Source organism: Physeter macrocephalus, chromosome 1 (assembly GCF_002837175.3).
Source record: "Physeter macrocephalus isolate SW-GA chromosome 1, ASM283717v5, whole genome shotgun sequence".
Classification (NCBI taxonomy): Eukaryota; Metazoa; Chordata; class Mammalia; order Artiodactyla; family Physeteridae; genus Physeter; species Physeter macrocephalus.
This window is the reverse complement of record NC_041214.2, coordinates 34,316,458-34,332,886: the sequence shown is the minus strand read 5'-3', so window position 1 is coordinate 34,332,886 and position 16,429 is coordinate 34,316,458. Positions and strand designations below refer to the sequence as shown.

General features: G+C 39.9%; 1 protein-coding gene and 1 pseudogene across 5 annotated transcripts in view; one reads left to right on the top strand and one right to left on the bottom strand.

Moving 5' to 3' along the window:
* The window catches only part of LOC102976367 (inhibitor of carbonic anhydrase), a 59,071-nt gene that overhangs the window by 13,809 nt on the left and 28,833 nt on the right, over positions 1-16,429 (top strand). For 4 of the 5 annotated variants that reach the window (XM_028489676.1, XM_028489694.1, XM_055089072.1 and 1 more), the window contains one exon: positions 13,401-13,573. In XM_028489676.1, coding sequence (XP_028345477.1) covers positions 13,401-13,573 — 173 coding nt within the window. Of the gene's footprint in view, positions 1-3,831; positions 3,964-13,400; positions 13,574-16,429 lie in introns of those variants that run through there. The other variant, XM_007120565.3, reaches the window with a different exon arrangement.
* Positions 9,831-10,082, bottom strand: LOC112067045 (40S ribosomal protein S21-like; annotated as a pseudogene).

The window sequence follows — 16,429 nt, the reverse complement described above, 5'->3', positions numbered from 1 at the left end:
GACATATATACACTACCAAACGTAGGGTGGATAGCTAGTGGGAAGCAGCCGCATGGCACAGGGAGATCAGCTAGGTGGTTTGTGACCACCTAGAGGGGTGGGATAGGGAGCGTGGGAGGGAGGGGGACGCAAGAGGGAAGAGATATGGGAACATATGTATATGTATAACTGATTCACATTGTTGTAAAGCAGAAACTAACACACCATTTTAAAGCAATTATACCCCAATTATGATGTTAAATATATATATATAAAACTTCTGTTTATTAAAAGACACCATCAAGAGAGTGAAAAAAACCCATAAAATGGAAGAAGATATTTGAAATACATATGTCCAACACAGTTCTCATATCTAGAATAAATAACTCCTACAACACAAAAAATGTGCGAATAAAAAGTAGGTATATCACAAAAGAAGATATCTGAATCACCAATAAACGTGTGAAAAAGTGTTCAACTTTACTAGTCATCAGGGAAATTAATATTAAAACTACAGTGAACTTCATCATATGCTCCAGGAGAGCTAAAATTAAAAAGTCAGCCCAAACCAAGGGTTGACAAGGATGTGAGGCAACTGGAACTTTCATACACTGGTGGGAGTGGGAGGAGAGTGGGAAGTGTACACTACTTTAAAAACAGTGTAGCAGCACTTATTAAAGCTGAACATAGGCATATACTGTGATTCAGCAATTGTGCCCTTGTGTGTATAATCAACAGAAATGCAGACACATGCTCACCAACAGACACGTACAAAAATTTTCACAGCAGTATTACTTCATAATAGCCTCAAATTGAAAAACAAAAAAACCCAAATGTCCATCAATAGTCAATTGATATATTCACTATTGGAATACCACACAGCAATGAGAATGAACAAATTACAGTATATGAAACAGCATGGTTGACTGTCGTGAATATTACATTTGGACAAAGAAGCAAGACAGAAAAAACAGTGCTTACTTTGTGATTCCATTTGTGTGAAATACAAAAACAGGTGAAACATCTGTGGTGTTTGAAATCAGAATAATGGTTACTTTTGATCACTGGTGATTCTAAGGTGGATGAGGGGGCTTCTAGGGAGCTGGTAATATTCTCTTTATCTGAGTGCTGGTTACATGGGTGTGTTCATGCTGTGTTAATCCATAGGCTGTACACATGATGTGTACACTTTCTATATGTATGTATAAGTTCAATAAAAGGCTCACATTAAAAAGATATAAATTCCTTTTTCTCTAGATTAAAAAGAGGAAAGGACTGCTATTCTCATTTTCAAAAATTCTAAAGGTCAAAGGATTCCTTGAGTGGAAGGAGACACAGAAGTAGCTGAGAGTCCCAACTTGGAATCTCTGGCCTCTAGTGTCTTTGGCATGGGGGGGCAGCAGGTGGCCTTCAGGACTTTGTGTCACCATCACAGCAGGCCCAGAGTAAGGGTTTACCCCATAGCAGTCTCTGGGACAAACCCCATGCCAAGAACACCCTGATGAGTGTTTCACCAAGGAGGGGACATGTTCATCCTTTCCTTTGAGATGGTGTTCAGCAGATTGCTGGTCTAGAGGTTGCTTTAATTTCTGACCAGAAATATGTTGGCTATTTCCAGCTCATGAGCATATGGGATGTGGTCTCAGGGACCCCGACAGCCTCTCTGCACAGCACGGACCTTGTGTGACCGAGGCTCCTAAGCCTTTCTCTGTGCCCTCCAGCTGGTCTTACTCCAAAGGCCAGACGGTCACGTCGAAAGCTGACCAGATGTGAGAGGTCCCCTCCTCACTCTATCCTGTCCCTAGTTATCTGGCACATAGAGACAATACATTTCTTGAATTTAAAACTCAACTTAGCTGGCTAGAGGTTGTGTGAAGGGGGAGAGAATGGGGACAATCTCCCATTGGTTGTTCAATGATGGTGATGTCTGTAAGATATGGAAGGAAGAGGGTACATTGTTTACTTTGAGGTATATGTGTGAGTGTGTGTGTGTGTGTGTGTGTGTGTGTGTGTGTGTGTGTATAAGAGAAGGGGAGGAGAGCCCAGGTTTGTGTATAATAGTCTCATGCCTTTGACCTTGTGAATTCTGTGATTTACAGCCTCTTCCTACTTCTTCAGGACTATCTCCGGCCTCAGTGGAAGGCAGGGTTAATCTCTGACAGAGGGGAGAACTTTTCACAATTTTGGTAGGAGCTGAAACAAACAACAATATTTCCTTAGAAAAGATTCACCCTTTGCGCACAAGAAGACGGGGGCAGAATAAAGAGTTATGGTGGGCTAAAATAATAAACTGTTTAAATTCAATTATAATACATTCTTACAGTCTTAAGACTCAATTTTGAGGATGCTTTATTAGATGAGTCTTGGTTTGTAGTTTGAATTACTATATTGCCAGTCCTAATACTTAATTTGAGAGAAAGTCTCCTTAAAATGTATTCAGGGCAAAAGACTTGAACAAGAGGGCATTTAAATAGCTAATAAGCATATAAAGATACTCAACCTCATTAGTCATCAGAAAAACTCAAAATTATGGTGCAAAACCACCAACACTCCCAGCAAAACAGTAAAAATGTGGAACAGCCAAACTCTTGTACTCTTAATGTGGGAGTGGAAATTGGTTCAACCACTTGGGAAAAGTGTTTGGCAGTATCTATGAGTTGAACATATGCCTACTTTATTACCAAGCAGTTACTCTCCCAGGAAAACATCCTGCAGAAATGTATACCTATGTGCAGGAAAAGACATGTACTAGAATGTTCACAGCAGCACTCACTATAAGAGCCCACTAGAAATCACTATCATCAACAGGCAGGATAAATAGCAAGTCCTGCATATACAATATGGGGTCATATGCAACACCAAGATCGCCTGACGGGCAACCATACACAACAACATAGATGAATCTTACAAATGTAACCAGAAAGAAGTCAGATGAAACATTGTACATATTGTATGATTCCATCTCTGTAAAGTTAAACAATCAGCAGAATTAGTCTATGTTGCCAGAAGTCAAGATAATGGATATCTTTGTGGGGAGATGGGAAGTAATTGGAGGAGAGGCACCCCCCCCACACTCTGTTAACGTTCTGTTTCTTGATGTGGGTACTGGTTACATGGGTGTGCTCACTTGGTGATAATTGTTCAAGCTGTATACTTAGGATATGTTAAGTTTTATGTATGTTTATTACACTTCAAGAAAAATTTTGAAAAATCTAAATTTGGAAGACTTCCCCCAGGCAGAGCTCATAGACTTCAGGAGGATGGGGCTGCGGGCTGCACTGGTGAGTAGAAGCAGCCCTCCCAGGGTTCAGCGCTTCACCTGACCTCAGCCTTCAGCCGAGTTGCAGGAGACCGTGTCAGAGGGATTGGGGAGAGAGCTTCCGGGAGGGACCCGGAGTGGGCAACCGAGACGCTTTTGGAGGAAGAGTCTGAGGATACCTGAAAATTGCGTTCAAAACGTTGTGTATGCGTGTGCACATGCTCTCCTGGGGGAAGGGTCCACAGTGTTCACCTCGTGGACCGCCCCTCAGTCCCGAAGAGTCTGTGTTGGAGACATCGAAGAGTTGCTTGTCTAGATGAAGGTCCAGGGGTCAAGGAACCCGCATTCTAGTAACTAACCTGGGGCCCAGGCGGTCACTCTCATCTTGGGCCTCGGCTTCTCTCTCCAGCAAGCTCCGGGGTTGCTGCGGCTCGTACCTCCGGGGTGCGGACTCCTAGCCCGCGAGCAAAGATCCAGTCTCACAGCTCCGGGCGCTGGGCAGAGGTGCAGCCGCGGCGAGCCCCTGCGAGCTGTCTGGGCGAAGGGTGGGGGTGTGGCGAGGATGATGGGCCGGAAGGGCGAACCCTTCGGAGGAGGCGGATCCGCCCCCTCGCGGGCAGGTACAGTTGGCCGAGGCCCCGGGAGCCGGGAGCCGGGTAGGAGTCGCGCGCCGCCAAGGAGAATGAGGCTCGCGGTCTGCGCAGTGCTGTGCGCGGGGGCTCTGGGTGAGTGCGCACTGGGACCCGGGTGGGGGCCGGCCGTTTAGGATGGGACCGGGGACACTGCACCGCCTCTCCTAGGCGGCTTGGAAGCAGCCCAGCGCCTGGCAGGCCCCAAAGTGCCTTCCACCGCCCGTGGTGCATCAGTGCACCTGACCAACTTTCGCCCTTGCAGAAACTCTGCAGGCTAGGGCAGGAGTTTGCAAACTCTGACCAGCCGACCAAATCCCACCAGCTGCCTGATACACAGCCGAATGAGCTAAGAATGGATTTTACATTTTTACATGTGTGAAAGAAAATAAAAAGAAAAATAGTTTGATACATGAGAATTATATGAAATTCAAATGTCAGCGTCCATAAATAAAACTTCATTGCAACACGATCATGCTCATTCAGGTAAGTATTGTCCACGGCTGCTTTCAGGCTTTAAGGGCAGAGTTGAGTAGTTGCCACAGAGACTGTATGGCCCACAAAACTAGTAACTGCCTAGCTAGCCCAGTACAGAAAAAGTTCATGACTCCTGGCCTGGAGGCTGTTCGTCCAGTTTACAGTGAAGGAAACAGGGTCAGAGGAGAGAAGGGATTTTTTCCGAGGGCTCAAGGACTATTATTAAGAGGGGGAGGGGCACATCAGGTAAGCCTGTCATGTCAGGTATCTAACCAGAAGGATCTTTCCTGCTCTGAACTGTACAATGCCTCCCATCCCTACTACACACTAGGGAGGTGGAGGAATATAGGGGAGAAACAATCACCCTAGAATGGAATCCACCTGCCACTTGGTGCCATGTGACTGGCTGGTCCCTTGCCCTCCTCTCTGAGCTAATTTCCTCCTCAGTTCAGTAGAAATTACTTTTTCATAGCAAGCACACAGTTGCTGTGAAAGTGACATGAAGTCATGTACCTAAGGGCAGAACTCTAGGCACAGGTGAGTTATCACTGGAAAAAAATCCTGCACATAAATGTAGGGGGCCCCTTCCCATGTTGGGGGGCTGTCAGGGCTCTTGGCTAGGTAACTGTAAGGAAGGTAATGGTGCAAAGTCACTGAGCTCATGCAGGCGAAAACCCCTCCCTGGCAGGGCAACTGGGTTCTGTCCAGCCCTGATTCTGTCTTAAATCATTTCTGGGGTAGGTTATCTATCATCGGGGGAGGGGTAGAAGGCAGGAAAGGCAAGGAGTGCTTTCAGGGATGGGGGGTGGGCCTCCTTGGCCCAGTGCTGCCACCTAGGGCCACACGGGGAGCTCTGCTAGGGCTGGGGAAGGCTGGCAATGTCGCTACAGCTGTGGTCCAACTATGGCTGCAGAAAATCCAGAGTGCAGCCCCCTGGCCTCTCCCGTATTCTTCCCAAACAGGGCTTCTGTTGTTTATTCTTCCTCCATCCCCTCTCTTGGCAGTGTCAGGCACTGACCTAAAGTTCACTTTCCCAGTCAGCTCTGTGTTTACTAAACAGAGGCAAGAGCTGCCTCTCCCTGGCCCTCCGCCCACTCCATCCCAACATTCCTTCTCTCTTGGCCACTGGACAAAGCTGGAATCGAGGACATGCTTTCTTCAAAACTCAGTGTTCTTTTCCTATAAAAACCCTTCTGGTGGCAGATGACAGGAATGTAACCAAACTAGCTTAAACTAAAAGTGTCAGAGGAGCAGGAGTGGTGATTAGTAGGCCTTGCAAGAGCCAAGAACCAGAGGCTCAGTACAGCTTGTACCTCCACCTTGGCTGCCACCACCTTTTGCTCTTCTGGGGAAGAGATTTCTCCATGCAGCGAGCATGTGGCCACCAGCAGCTTTTCCCTTCTAGGAGCAGATTGAAATATTCATGGTGGGCTCTGATTGCCCCTTCTTGAAATTGTCACATGGTTGGATGGAGTGTTATTGATGGCTGGCCTAGTTTAGGTTACTTGACTCCATTGACCCTTAGCTTGCTTGCACACACTCTTTCTTTTTAAAATCATTTTTATTGAAGCATAACTTACATTTAATAAAATGCTCTCCTACAAGTATACATACAGTTCAATGAATTTCAACAAATATGCCTACCCCCATAACTACCACCACAATCAAAATATAGAACATTTCTGTCACTCCCAAACTGCCCCCTGCCCCTTCCCAGTCATTCCCATTTTTTCCCACTTTAGATAAGTTTTTCCTTTTCTAGGATTTCATATAAATGGAATCATGCACTACGAAGTCTTTTGTGTTTGGCTTGTTTCATTCAGCACAATTGTTTAGAGATTCATCCACATTGTTGTATGTATCAAAGTTCATTCCTTTTTATTGCTGAGTAGTATTCCATGGTATGACTTTATCACAGTTTGTTTTCCATTCATTTGTTAGTGGATGTTTAGGTTGTCTCCAGTTTGGGATATTATGACTAAAGCTGCTATGAATGTTAGTGTACAAGTCTTTGGGTGGACATATACTTTCATTTGTTTTGGGTAAATATCTAGGAGTAGCATTGCTGGGTCATAATGGTAAGTTATGTTTAACTTGTTAAGAAAATGTCAAACTTTTTTGAGTAGTTGTACCATTTTCCATTCCCACTCACAATATGATAGTTTCAGTTGCTCCACATCCCACTAACACTTGGTGTTGTCAATATTTTCACATTTAGCCATTCTGATAGGTGTGTGTAGTACCTCACAATGATTTTAAATTGCATTTCTCTGATGAGTAATAATGTTGTGGCTTAGCTTTCCATTTTCTTTTTATTTTTTTAATTAATTTTTTTTGAATTTTATTTTTTTATACTGCAGGTTCTTATTAGTTATCCATTTTATACATATTAGGGTATATATATGTCAATCCCAATCTCCCAATTCATCACACCACCAATAAAATTATTTATTTTATTTATTTATTTTTGGCTGTGCTGGGTCTTCGTTGCTGCACGCGGGCTTTCTCTAGTTATTGTGAGCAGGGGCTACTCTTTGTTGCCGTGCGCAGGCTTCTCGTGTTTCAGAGCACAGGCTCTAGTCTCACAGGCTCAGTAGTTGTGGCGCATGGGCTTAGTTACTCCGCGGCATGTGGGATCTTCCTGGACCAGGGCTCAAACCCGTGTCCTCTGCATTGGCAGGCGGATTCTTAACCACTGTGCCACCAGGGAAGCCCTCCATTTTCTAAATGATACCTTCTGAAAAGCAGATGTTTTACATTTTGATCAGGTTCCCTTACCTAATTTTTATTTTTTGTTATTATGTTTTGTGTCCTCTCTAAAAATATTGATATAATTAGCTACCCCCAAAGTTGCAATAGTTTCCTCTTTGTTTTATTTTAGAAGTTTTATAGTTTCAGCTTTTATGTTTTGGTCTATGATACATTTTTAGTTAATTTTTGTGTATGGTATAAAGTAAGAGTGGAGATTCACTTTTCTCATATGGATATCCAGTTATTCCAGGACTTGTTTTTGAAAAGACTATCCTTTCTTCACTGAATTACCTCAGCAGCTTTGTTGAAAATCTACTGACCCTATATATATGGGTCAATTTCTAGACTCTCTGTTCTGTTACATTAAGCTTTATATCTCTCCTTGTGCCAGTATCACACTGTCTTGGTTACTGTAGCTTTATAATAAGTCTTGAAATCAGGTAGTACAAATTCTCCAACTCTATCGTACTACTTCAGTGTTGGTTTGGCCATTTAGATCTTTTGCATATCCAAACATAATTTTGAATCAGGTTATCAAATTCTATAAAAAACAAGTTTAGGCTTGGATTATTATTGAGGTAGCATTTAATTTATAGATTATTTTGAGGCTTGGCATCTTAACAATATTGAGTTTTCTAATCCATGAACATTCTATATCTATTTATTTAGGTCTTCTTTCATTTATCTTGGAAATATTTTGTAGTTTTCATGTACAGCTCTTGTTCATAATTTGTTAAATTTATCCCTAGATATTTCATATATATATATTTTTTAAGATTTTTTTTTCTTATTTTCTTTCATTTTTCTTGGCTGCATCAGGTCTTAGTTGTGGAACGCTGGGTCTTCGTTGAGGCATGTGGGATCTTTTGTTGCGACACGGGCTCTTTGTTGTGGTGTGCAGGCTTCTTTCTACTTGTGGCGTGCAGGTTTTTCTCTTTCTAGTTGTGGTGCATGGGCTCCAGGGCATGAGGGCTCTGTAGTTGGCGGCAGGTGGGCTCTCTTGTTGAGGCATGTGAGCTCAGTAGTTGTGGCGCAAGGGCTTAGTTGTCCCACGGCATGTGGGATCTTAGTTCCCCCACCAGGAATGGAACCCGTGTCCCCTGCATTGGAAGGTGGGTTCTTTACCACTGGACCACCAGGGAAGTTCCGATATTCCATATTTTTGAAAGCCATTGTAAATAGTATTTTTAAAGTTTCATTTTACAGTTTTTTCTTTTTAGCATTGTAGAGATTCAACTGATTTTAGCACTTTGACCTCAGATCCTAAGACCTTTCTAAATCATTTATTCCTTAAAATTTTCTGTGTAGAGAAACATGTTATCTGTGAATATAGACAATTTTCTATCTTCTTTTCCAATCTGTATGCCTTTTGTTTCTCTTTTGAGCTTTGTTAAAATGGTTAAGACCTCTAATACAGTGTTAAACAGAAGTGATGAGAGTGTCTCTCTTTGCCTTGTTTCTGACCTGAAGGAGAAAGCATTCAGTCTTTCACCATTAGGTATAATAATAACTGTGGGGTTTTTTGTATATGCTCTTTATCAGGTTGAGGACATTCCTTTCTATTCTTACTTTGCTTGGAATTTTGAATTGGCAAGTGCCTTTTCTGTTCTATTGAGATAATCGTATGAATTTTTCTGTTTTATTCTGTAATATGGTGAACTATACTGATTAGTTTTTGCACATTAATTCAACTTCACATTCCTGGGCAAGGGATAAACCTGCGTGTGTGTGTGTGTGTGTGTGTGTGTGTGTGTGTGTGTGTGTGTGTTCATGTACTCAAGAATTTTTTTTGGCTGGGTTTGATTTGTTAATATTTTGTAAATGATTTTTGTGTCTATGTTCATGGGGGATATTTGGTTGTAGTTTTCTTTACTTATAATGTCTTTGTTTGGATTTGCTATCAGGTTAATGCTGGCCTTAGAAAGTGAGATAGGAGTATTACTTTCTCCTCTACTTTATAAGATAGTTTTTGCCACATTGGTGTTATTTCTGTTAAGTGTTTGATAGAATTCATGAGTGTAACCACTTGGGTCTGGAACTTCCTTTAACATTCATTGTAGTGCAAGTTTGCTATACCCAAATTCTCCCAACATTTGTTTGTCTGGAAAAGTTTATTTTTGCCTTCTGTTCTGAAAGTTATTTTCATTGGTTTTAGATTTCTAGGTTAGCAAGTTATTTTCCTTTTAGCACTTTAAGGATATTCCATTGTCTATGACTTGTGTGGTTTCTGACAAAAAGTCTGAGATATTTATTGTCTTTGCTCCTCTGTACCTAATTTTGTCTCTTTTCTCTGGTTGCTTTAGAACTGTGAGTTTGTAGTTTTCATAGTACTAGGAAAAATTCTGGCCAAATATCTCTTCACATATTTTTTCTTGCCCCTTCCCCTTTTTTATCCTGGACTCCAGTTACACATATGTTAGATCACTTGATACTGTATGACAAGTCACTGAAGCTCTGATCATTTGTTTTTCTATCTTTCTTTCTCTCTGCTTCATTTTGGATAGTTTGTAATAATGTCTTCTAGATCATCTTTTTTCTTCCGCAGTATCTAATCAGCTGTTAATCTCATCCACTGGAATTTTCATTTCAGATATTCTATTTTTCATCTCTAGCAATTATTTTTGGCTCCTTACATCTTATATTTGTATCCTCATTATGCTCATGTTTTTCTTTTCTTGCGGGGAGGGTTCACTATTTATTTATGACAAATATTCCACATCCATGATCCTCTCCAGTCAGAAGTTCTTTGAGAGGATGCCATGGGCCTTGGCCAGTCGGAGAATGGAGTCATCTGACTCTCCCATCCTGTGAATGGCCCTGCAGATAGCCTAGGTTTTGAACTGGGTGTTGAACCTGCCTGTTACTTTGTTGACCTCAGCCAAGTTCACCTGGACTGAAGCGTGGTCTTTGGCGCTGATGATGCGGTTGCTGGCAGAGTATTTCTGCGGCAAATACAGGTCCATGAACTCTCTGGCATCATTTTGCATGTTGAGGGCATGTCTGGTGGCACCACAACAAGCATGGGAGCAGAAAGGAAGCGCCGCGTCCCCCAGCAGCGCTGATGTTCATGTTTTTCTTTAACTCTCCGAGCATACTTATAACATTAAAAATAGCTGTCTTAAAGCTATTTTCTGTTAATTTCCTCATCTCTTTCATTTCTGGTTCTGATTCTATTGACTGATTTTCCTCCTGGTTATGGGTTACATTTTCCTGCACCTTCACTTGTGTATTAATTTTATTGGTTGCTGGACACTGTGAATTTTACCTTGCTGAGTACTGTATTTTGCTTTTTGGTTTTTGTTTTTTTTTTAAATTTAAGGAGTGTCAACCTTTTTTTCTGGCAGGCACTCATAATGTCTTCAGATCAGCTTAACCTTCTCAAGAATATTTTTCAAGATGTTTAGGCAGTGTCTAGAATACCCTTCTTTCTAGATCTAGTTTAGCTTACTTATGGAATCTTTCATAAATGCACTATTTATTCAATAAGATTTTCTCCACTCTGAATGGTGGGAACCCAAATGATTCCTAACCCCATTTGAGTTCTGAGAAATGTTTGGTTTAAGCTCCCCATTAAATTTTCTTTCCCTAGCAGTTGTCCTTGCCTGGCCTCCACAATGCTCAAATTGATATTTAGCCAGAATCTCCAAGGTGTGACAATTCTGGATCTCAATCTCTCTTCTCTTTCTCCTCTCTTTTTGCATTCCCTGCTCTTTGGTACCCTGTGCTGCACATTCTGATTGCCTCCACCTTACCAAACTATGATCTCTGTCTCCTCAACTTGGGATGACCATTGGGCTGTTTGTTTTCTCTTCTCTGCCCTGCTATCTGGACATTTTGCCCAGGAAGAAAGCTAGTGTGATTACAGGGCTTACTTTATTTGTTTCCCTTCTCTCAGGGATCACAGTCCTGCACTTCCTGTTGTCCAGTGTTTTAAAACATTTTTTTCATATGTTTTTCCCCAGGTTTTTTTTTTTCTCAGCTGTTTAAAGTGCTAGGGCAAGTCCCATATCAGTTATTTCTCATAGGTGGAAACAGAAGTTCATCCTGGTTTGATTTTTTGTTTGTTTGTTTTGTGTTTTATTTGTTTTGCATTTGTTTAGTTCCCTGTTTTAGTGCCATGTTTTTGTCAAGATTTTAGCTTTTCCCCTAACGATGCAAATATCATTCACCCTATTTTATACTCACACTGAATGAACTAGTGATTACCACTGGGGAGAGGGAAGGGATGAGGGGCAGTATAGAGGTAGGAGAGGAAAAAAAAGGTTATTATAGGGTTATATGAAATTATCTGTGTGAAACTTTTGGAAATTGTAAAGCACGGTAGAATTTAAAGAATCTTTCATTCAATAATAAATAAATAAATAAATAAATAAATAAATAAATAAATAAAAACCATCGGAAGTTCAAAAGCTACAGTTTTAATCATTTGACCATAAGCACAGGTGGCTGAAAATAGACTTTCAAAAAGGCTTTCTCAGGGCTTCCCTTCCCTGGTGGCGCAGTGGTTGGGAGTCCGCCTGCCGATGCAGGGAACACGGGTTCGTGCCCTGGTCCAGGAAGATCCCACATGCCGCAGAGCGGCTGGGCCCGTGAGCCATGGCTGCTGACCCTGCGCAAAAAAAAAAAAAAAAAAAAACAAGGCTTTCTCAGTAAGTGCAAACCTTTGAAAAAGAAAAAAAAACTGCAATTGTATACAGTAGCTCTTTGTGTAACTTAACCTGCTTACAAAGCTATTTTCATTTATAGAGTTGTATTGTCTCTACAGTTACCAGTCATTTCCAAGAGCAGAAATGTTTTAAGAATCTGTATTGGCAAGCAGAGTAAACATGCTTTGAAATGCTCCAAATGCAATATGATCTATTACTCCACACACTTCTATTCTGCACAAGGGCACATGTGCTGACAGCTCCATTCTCTCACTGGCTCTTCTACCCTGGCGGCTACTATGGAAGTCCTGTTCAAAACAGAGCTGAAGCACTCCATTTGTCACTCCCTGTCTTTGGTATGGGATTCTCTCTAAGGAAATTTGACATCTCCTGTCCCATTTATTTTGATATTCCCTACTTGCAGACAGTTAAAAGGCAATACAGGCTTTGGAGTCAAACAGACCTCAGTGTTTCAAGTATTAGCTTCATCTCAAGTTATTTGATGTCTCTGACAGTTTTTTTTGTTTGCTTGTTTAAACTCATCTACAAAATGGGAACACCAGTATTTAACCGGCAGGACAATTGTGGGCATTTGAGGAGGGTCATGTGCCTGGCCCACTGCCTGACACACAGGGCCTCCTCAAAAATTCATAGCTGTGACTGCTGTTACTTTCATCTGCTAGATTTCATCTAAGATGACATTTTGCTCAAGTACCACAGATCTGTAAACAGCATTTTGCCTTTGCATTATTGTTAACACTAATTACTACAGCTTAAAGTGCCAGTGAAATGAACAGACACTGATTTTAATGCCCCAGCAGTTACTACCATGTAAGGTTAAAGTATCTAATGCCAAGACAAAGACTAAATCATTAGGCCCAAATCTTCCTTCCCATAAGACTATTTTCTTTTTTGAGGTGAAATTCACTAAAATGAAATTAATCATTTAAAAGTATACAATTCAGTGGTATTTAGTATGTTCACAGGGTTATGCAACTACCGCCTCTATCTAGTTCCACCATAGTCCCAACACCCCAAGAGAACATCCTGTACCCATCCTCCTCTTCCCCAGCCCCTGACCACCACCAATTTGCTTTCTGCCTCTATAGATTTACTTATTCTAGATATTTCATATAAATAGAATCATATAATGCGTGGCCTCTTGTGTCTGGCTTCTTTCATTTAACATATTATTTTTGAGCTTTATCAATGCTGTAGCATGTAGCAGTACTTTATTCTTTTTACAGTAGATTATATTCCATTTTGTGGATGTACTATATTTTGCTTATCAATTCATTCATTGCTGTACATCTGGGTTGTTTCCACCTTTTTTGACCATTGTGAAAAGTGCTGCTCTGAATATTTGTATATATGTATTTGAGTACCTGTTTTCAATTCTTTTGGGTATATACTTATGAGTGGAATTTCTGGGTTATTTGATAATTCTGTATTTAACTTTTGGGGGATGCTTTGGCTTTTTTCTCCAAGGGAAAAGGCACAGCCAGAGAAATGGGACCTGAGAATTTATGTGAGCCAGGCAGCCAGTCCAATTTGTGTCTACCCCTCTCAGCCAACCCTTGACCTTGTCTTTAACCTCTTCTTACGGCAGAGAAAGGTGAGTGCTGTGGGTCCCTTACACCCCTGGCCTGTCTCCCATAGGGCTGTGTCTGGCTGTCCCTGAAAAAACTGTGAGATGGTGCACTGTCTCAAGTCATGAGGCCAATAAGTGCTACAGCTTCCATGACAACATGAATAATGTCCTTTCAGTGGATGGTCCTCATGTCACCTGTGTGAAGAGAACCTCTTACCTTGAGTGCATCAAGGCCATTGTGGTAAGTCACTGCTGCCTAAGAAGAGTGGAAGAAAATCCATACTTTCTCCTTCTTTTTCTGTACTTGTTATAGTTTATTGCTTCAGAACAACTTTCTCCCCCAAGGAACTGGACCATGCTTTAGAGGAGAAAGAAATAAGCTAAACACTTGAAAGTACAGAGACTATGTGTAGATGAAAATATAGGTGCTCAACATTCATTAATAGTGAAAACAACAATAATAATAATTAAACAACTGATGGAGAAGGATTCAGTGAAAATGGCCACGGTAAAACAAAGCCAGAGTTGTACTGAAAGAGAAATCTATAAAGACTCAAAAATAAACAAGAAGCGCTAGTATCACTATTATTACTTAATATTGTTTTTGGAATTTCCTAGTAATACAATGATATAAAATACATATGAGAGAGAAACAAACAAAATATCAATATTTTCAGATGCTTGCATGCCTAGAAAGTACAATGGAATCAAGAGAAATGTTACCATAATTATTAATGAAAAGATTAGTTTGGTCAAAGATAAATATATCACAATTAATGTCATTTTCTTATATCAACAGTCACTAGTTGGGGAAAAATAACCCCAAATTATGATCTCATTTACATTTAAAATGATATACAGAAAAATGTTGCAGGGAAAAAATCATATGAGAGATCTGCAAGATTATTATAAATGTAATACAAAAGTCTGAGACAAATGAACAGTACTTATTAATAAATTAAAACATATGCCATATTCCCAGACAGGAAGACTAAACTTCATATATGTGCACATTTTCCCAAAGTTAATTCATAAATTTAATATAATTGTTATCAAAATTATATTATAAAATTTAAAAAGTCAATAAAATAAGTTTACAGTTCTTAAGAAGAAGTATGGGTGAGAATATAAAATAGTATTATGAAAAATAAAATGAGCTGGGAAGTAGCTGAGGCCTGCCTGAAACTATAACATATTTAATAACAGTATTAACAAAGAACAGGGTCCTTGGACAGATGTAGAATATATGGAAGAGAACAAAATTCAGACATATTCTGAGCTTTCTATACATACATCCATCTATCTAATTATCTACGTGATATGATGTAGATGCAAACTATGATGAATGTCCAACACTAAGGCAGTATGGTCCTAGGCTTAATGGTTACATACACATAGATTTAGATATTGTATGATAAGGCATACTTTCCAAACAAATGTCTGAGAAAGGATTCTTTAGTTGGACAACTGGATAGCCGTTTAGAAATAAAATCAAGTGAGATTTTTAATCCATTTACCAAAATAAACTCCCAGCTTGACTCAAGTTGACTAATGTAGATAGATATAAAAAGATAAATCACAAAAGTAGACAAATTTGGAAATGTAAACATTTTAAATCTCTGACAAAGAAAAAAAATTAATGTCCTAAGCATACAGAAAAATATATTCACATCAGCTATAACGAAACAGTGTAGTGTAAAACTATATAAAGATGTCATTTAAATTTATAAGAAATACTTAAGAATAACAAGCTATAAACAAACTACTCACAGAAATTACAACTAATAGACGATACAAGTAAGGAAGGGAAAATGTTCATCCTTTATAATGACCAAAGGATGCAAATAAAACCACCTTAAGGTAACAGTTTATATCTCATAATGTGATAACATTTCTTAAATGATAGTATTTCTTGCCAGTAGTTTTGCGTGAAATTGGTATGCATTGCTATGGGCATTAGAAATTATAAATTTCTACATCATTTCTGGAGAAAAATTTGGAAATATTCAGTAAGGGTCATAAAGATGTACACAAACTTTATTTATTTATTTTCTGTAATTCATTCATATTTATATATGACCTTATGCAATTGTGGGACCTGGTTAAGAGATGTCTGTAAGACTATTGTCTTTGCATCTGATACTGGAACTTGAGGAGGAGGTGGTCAGGAGGGGGAAGATGTGTGTAAAGCAGGAAAGAGTGAGAACCATCTAGAACCTCAGTCATGAGCTGGAGCCCATGGGGATGGACTGAAACCTGTGACAGTTCTTGTTGCTTCTGACCTTGATGGTGTTCACAAGGCCTAGTAGCCTTCTTGTCTTTTACCTTTATACTAAATCCCTCCTTTTCTTAAATTGGTTTCTGATACATGCAACCAACAGAATACTGACTTGATATATGTATATGCATATGTATACATATACTTATATATGAATACACATTGTAAAATATATGTAAGAAAAAATGAGATGGGGTAAAGGGAAGCAAGTATACAGAAACATAGTATTAAATTTATAAAAAGCTAAATTACTTTAAATGTCAATTAAGAAATGAATAAAAGCACTATTTACAATAGCCAAGATACAAAAGCAACCTCAGTGTCCATCAGTAGATGAATGGATAAAGAAGATGTGGTGTATATATACAATGGAATATTACTCACCCATAAAAAAGAATGAAATCTTGCCATTTGTGACAACATGGGTGGACCCAGAGGGTATTATGCTAAGTGAAATAAGTCAGACAGAGAAAGGACAAATGCTGTATGATTTCACTTATATGTGGAATCTAAAAGACAAAACAAATGAACAAATATAACAAAACAGAAACAGAGTCATAGATACAGAGAACAGGTGGTTGCCAGAGGGGAGATGGGTAGGAGGAGGAAATATATAGGTAGGGGAGATTAAGAGGTACAAACTTCCAGTTGAAAAGAAAAGATTTCCATGAGGAAATGAGGGGTAGGGAATGATCCAACCTCATTTTTGAGAAGAGGCTGTGAAGTTACTGCTTCTCTCAGGGAGGAAGGAATTCTTGGCTGAGAGATCCTTGAAGAGGGAATCTAGACTCAGGAGTGCAAACCATGACTTCTTATTGG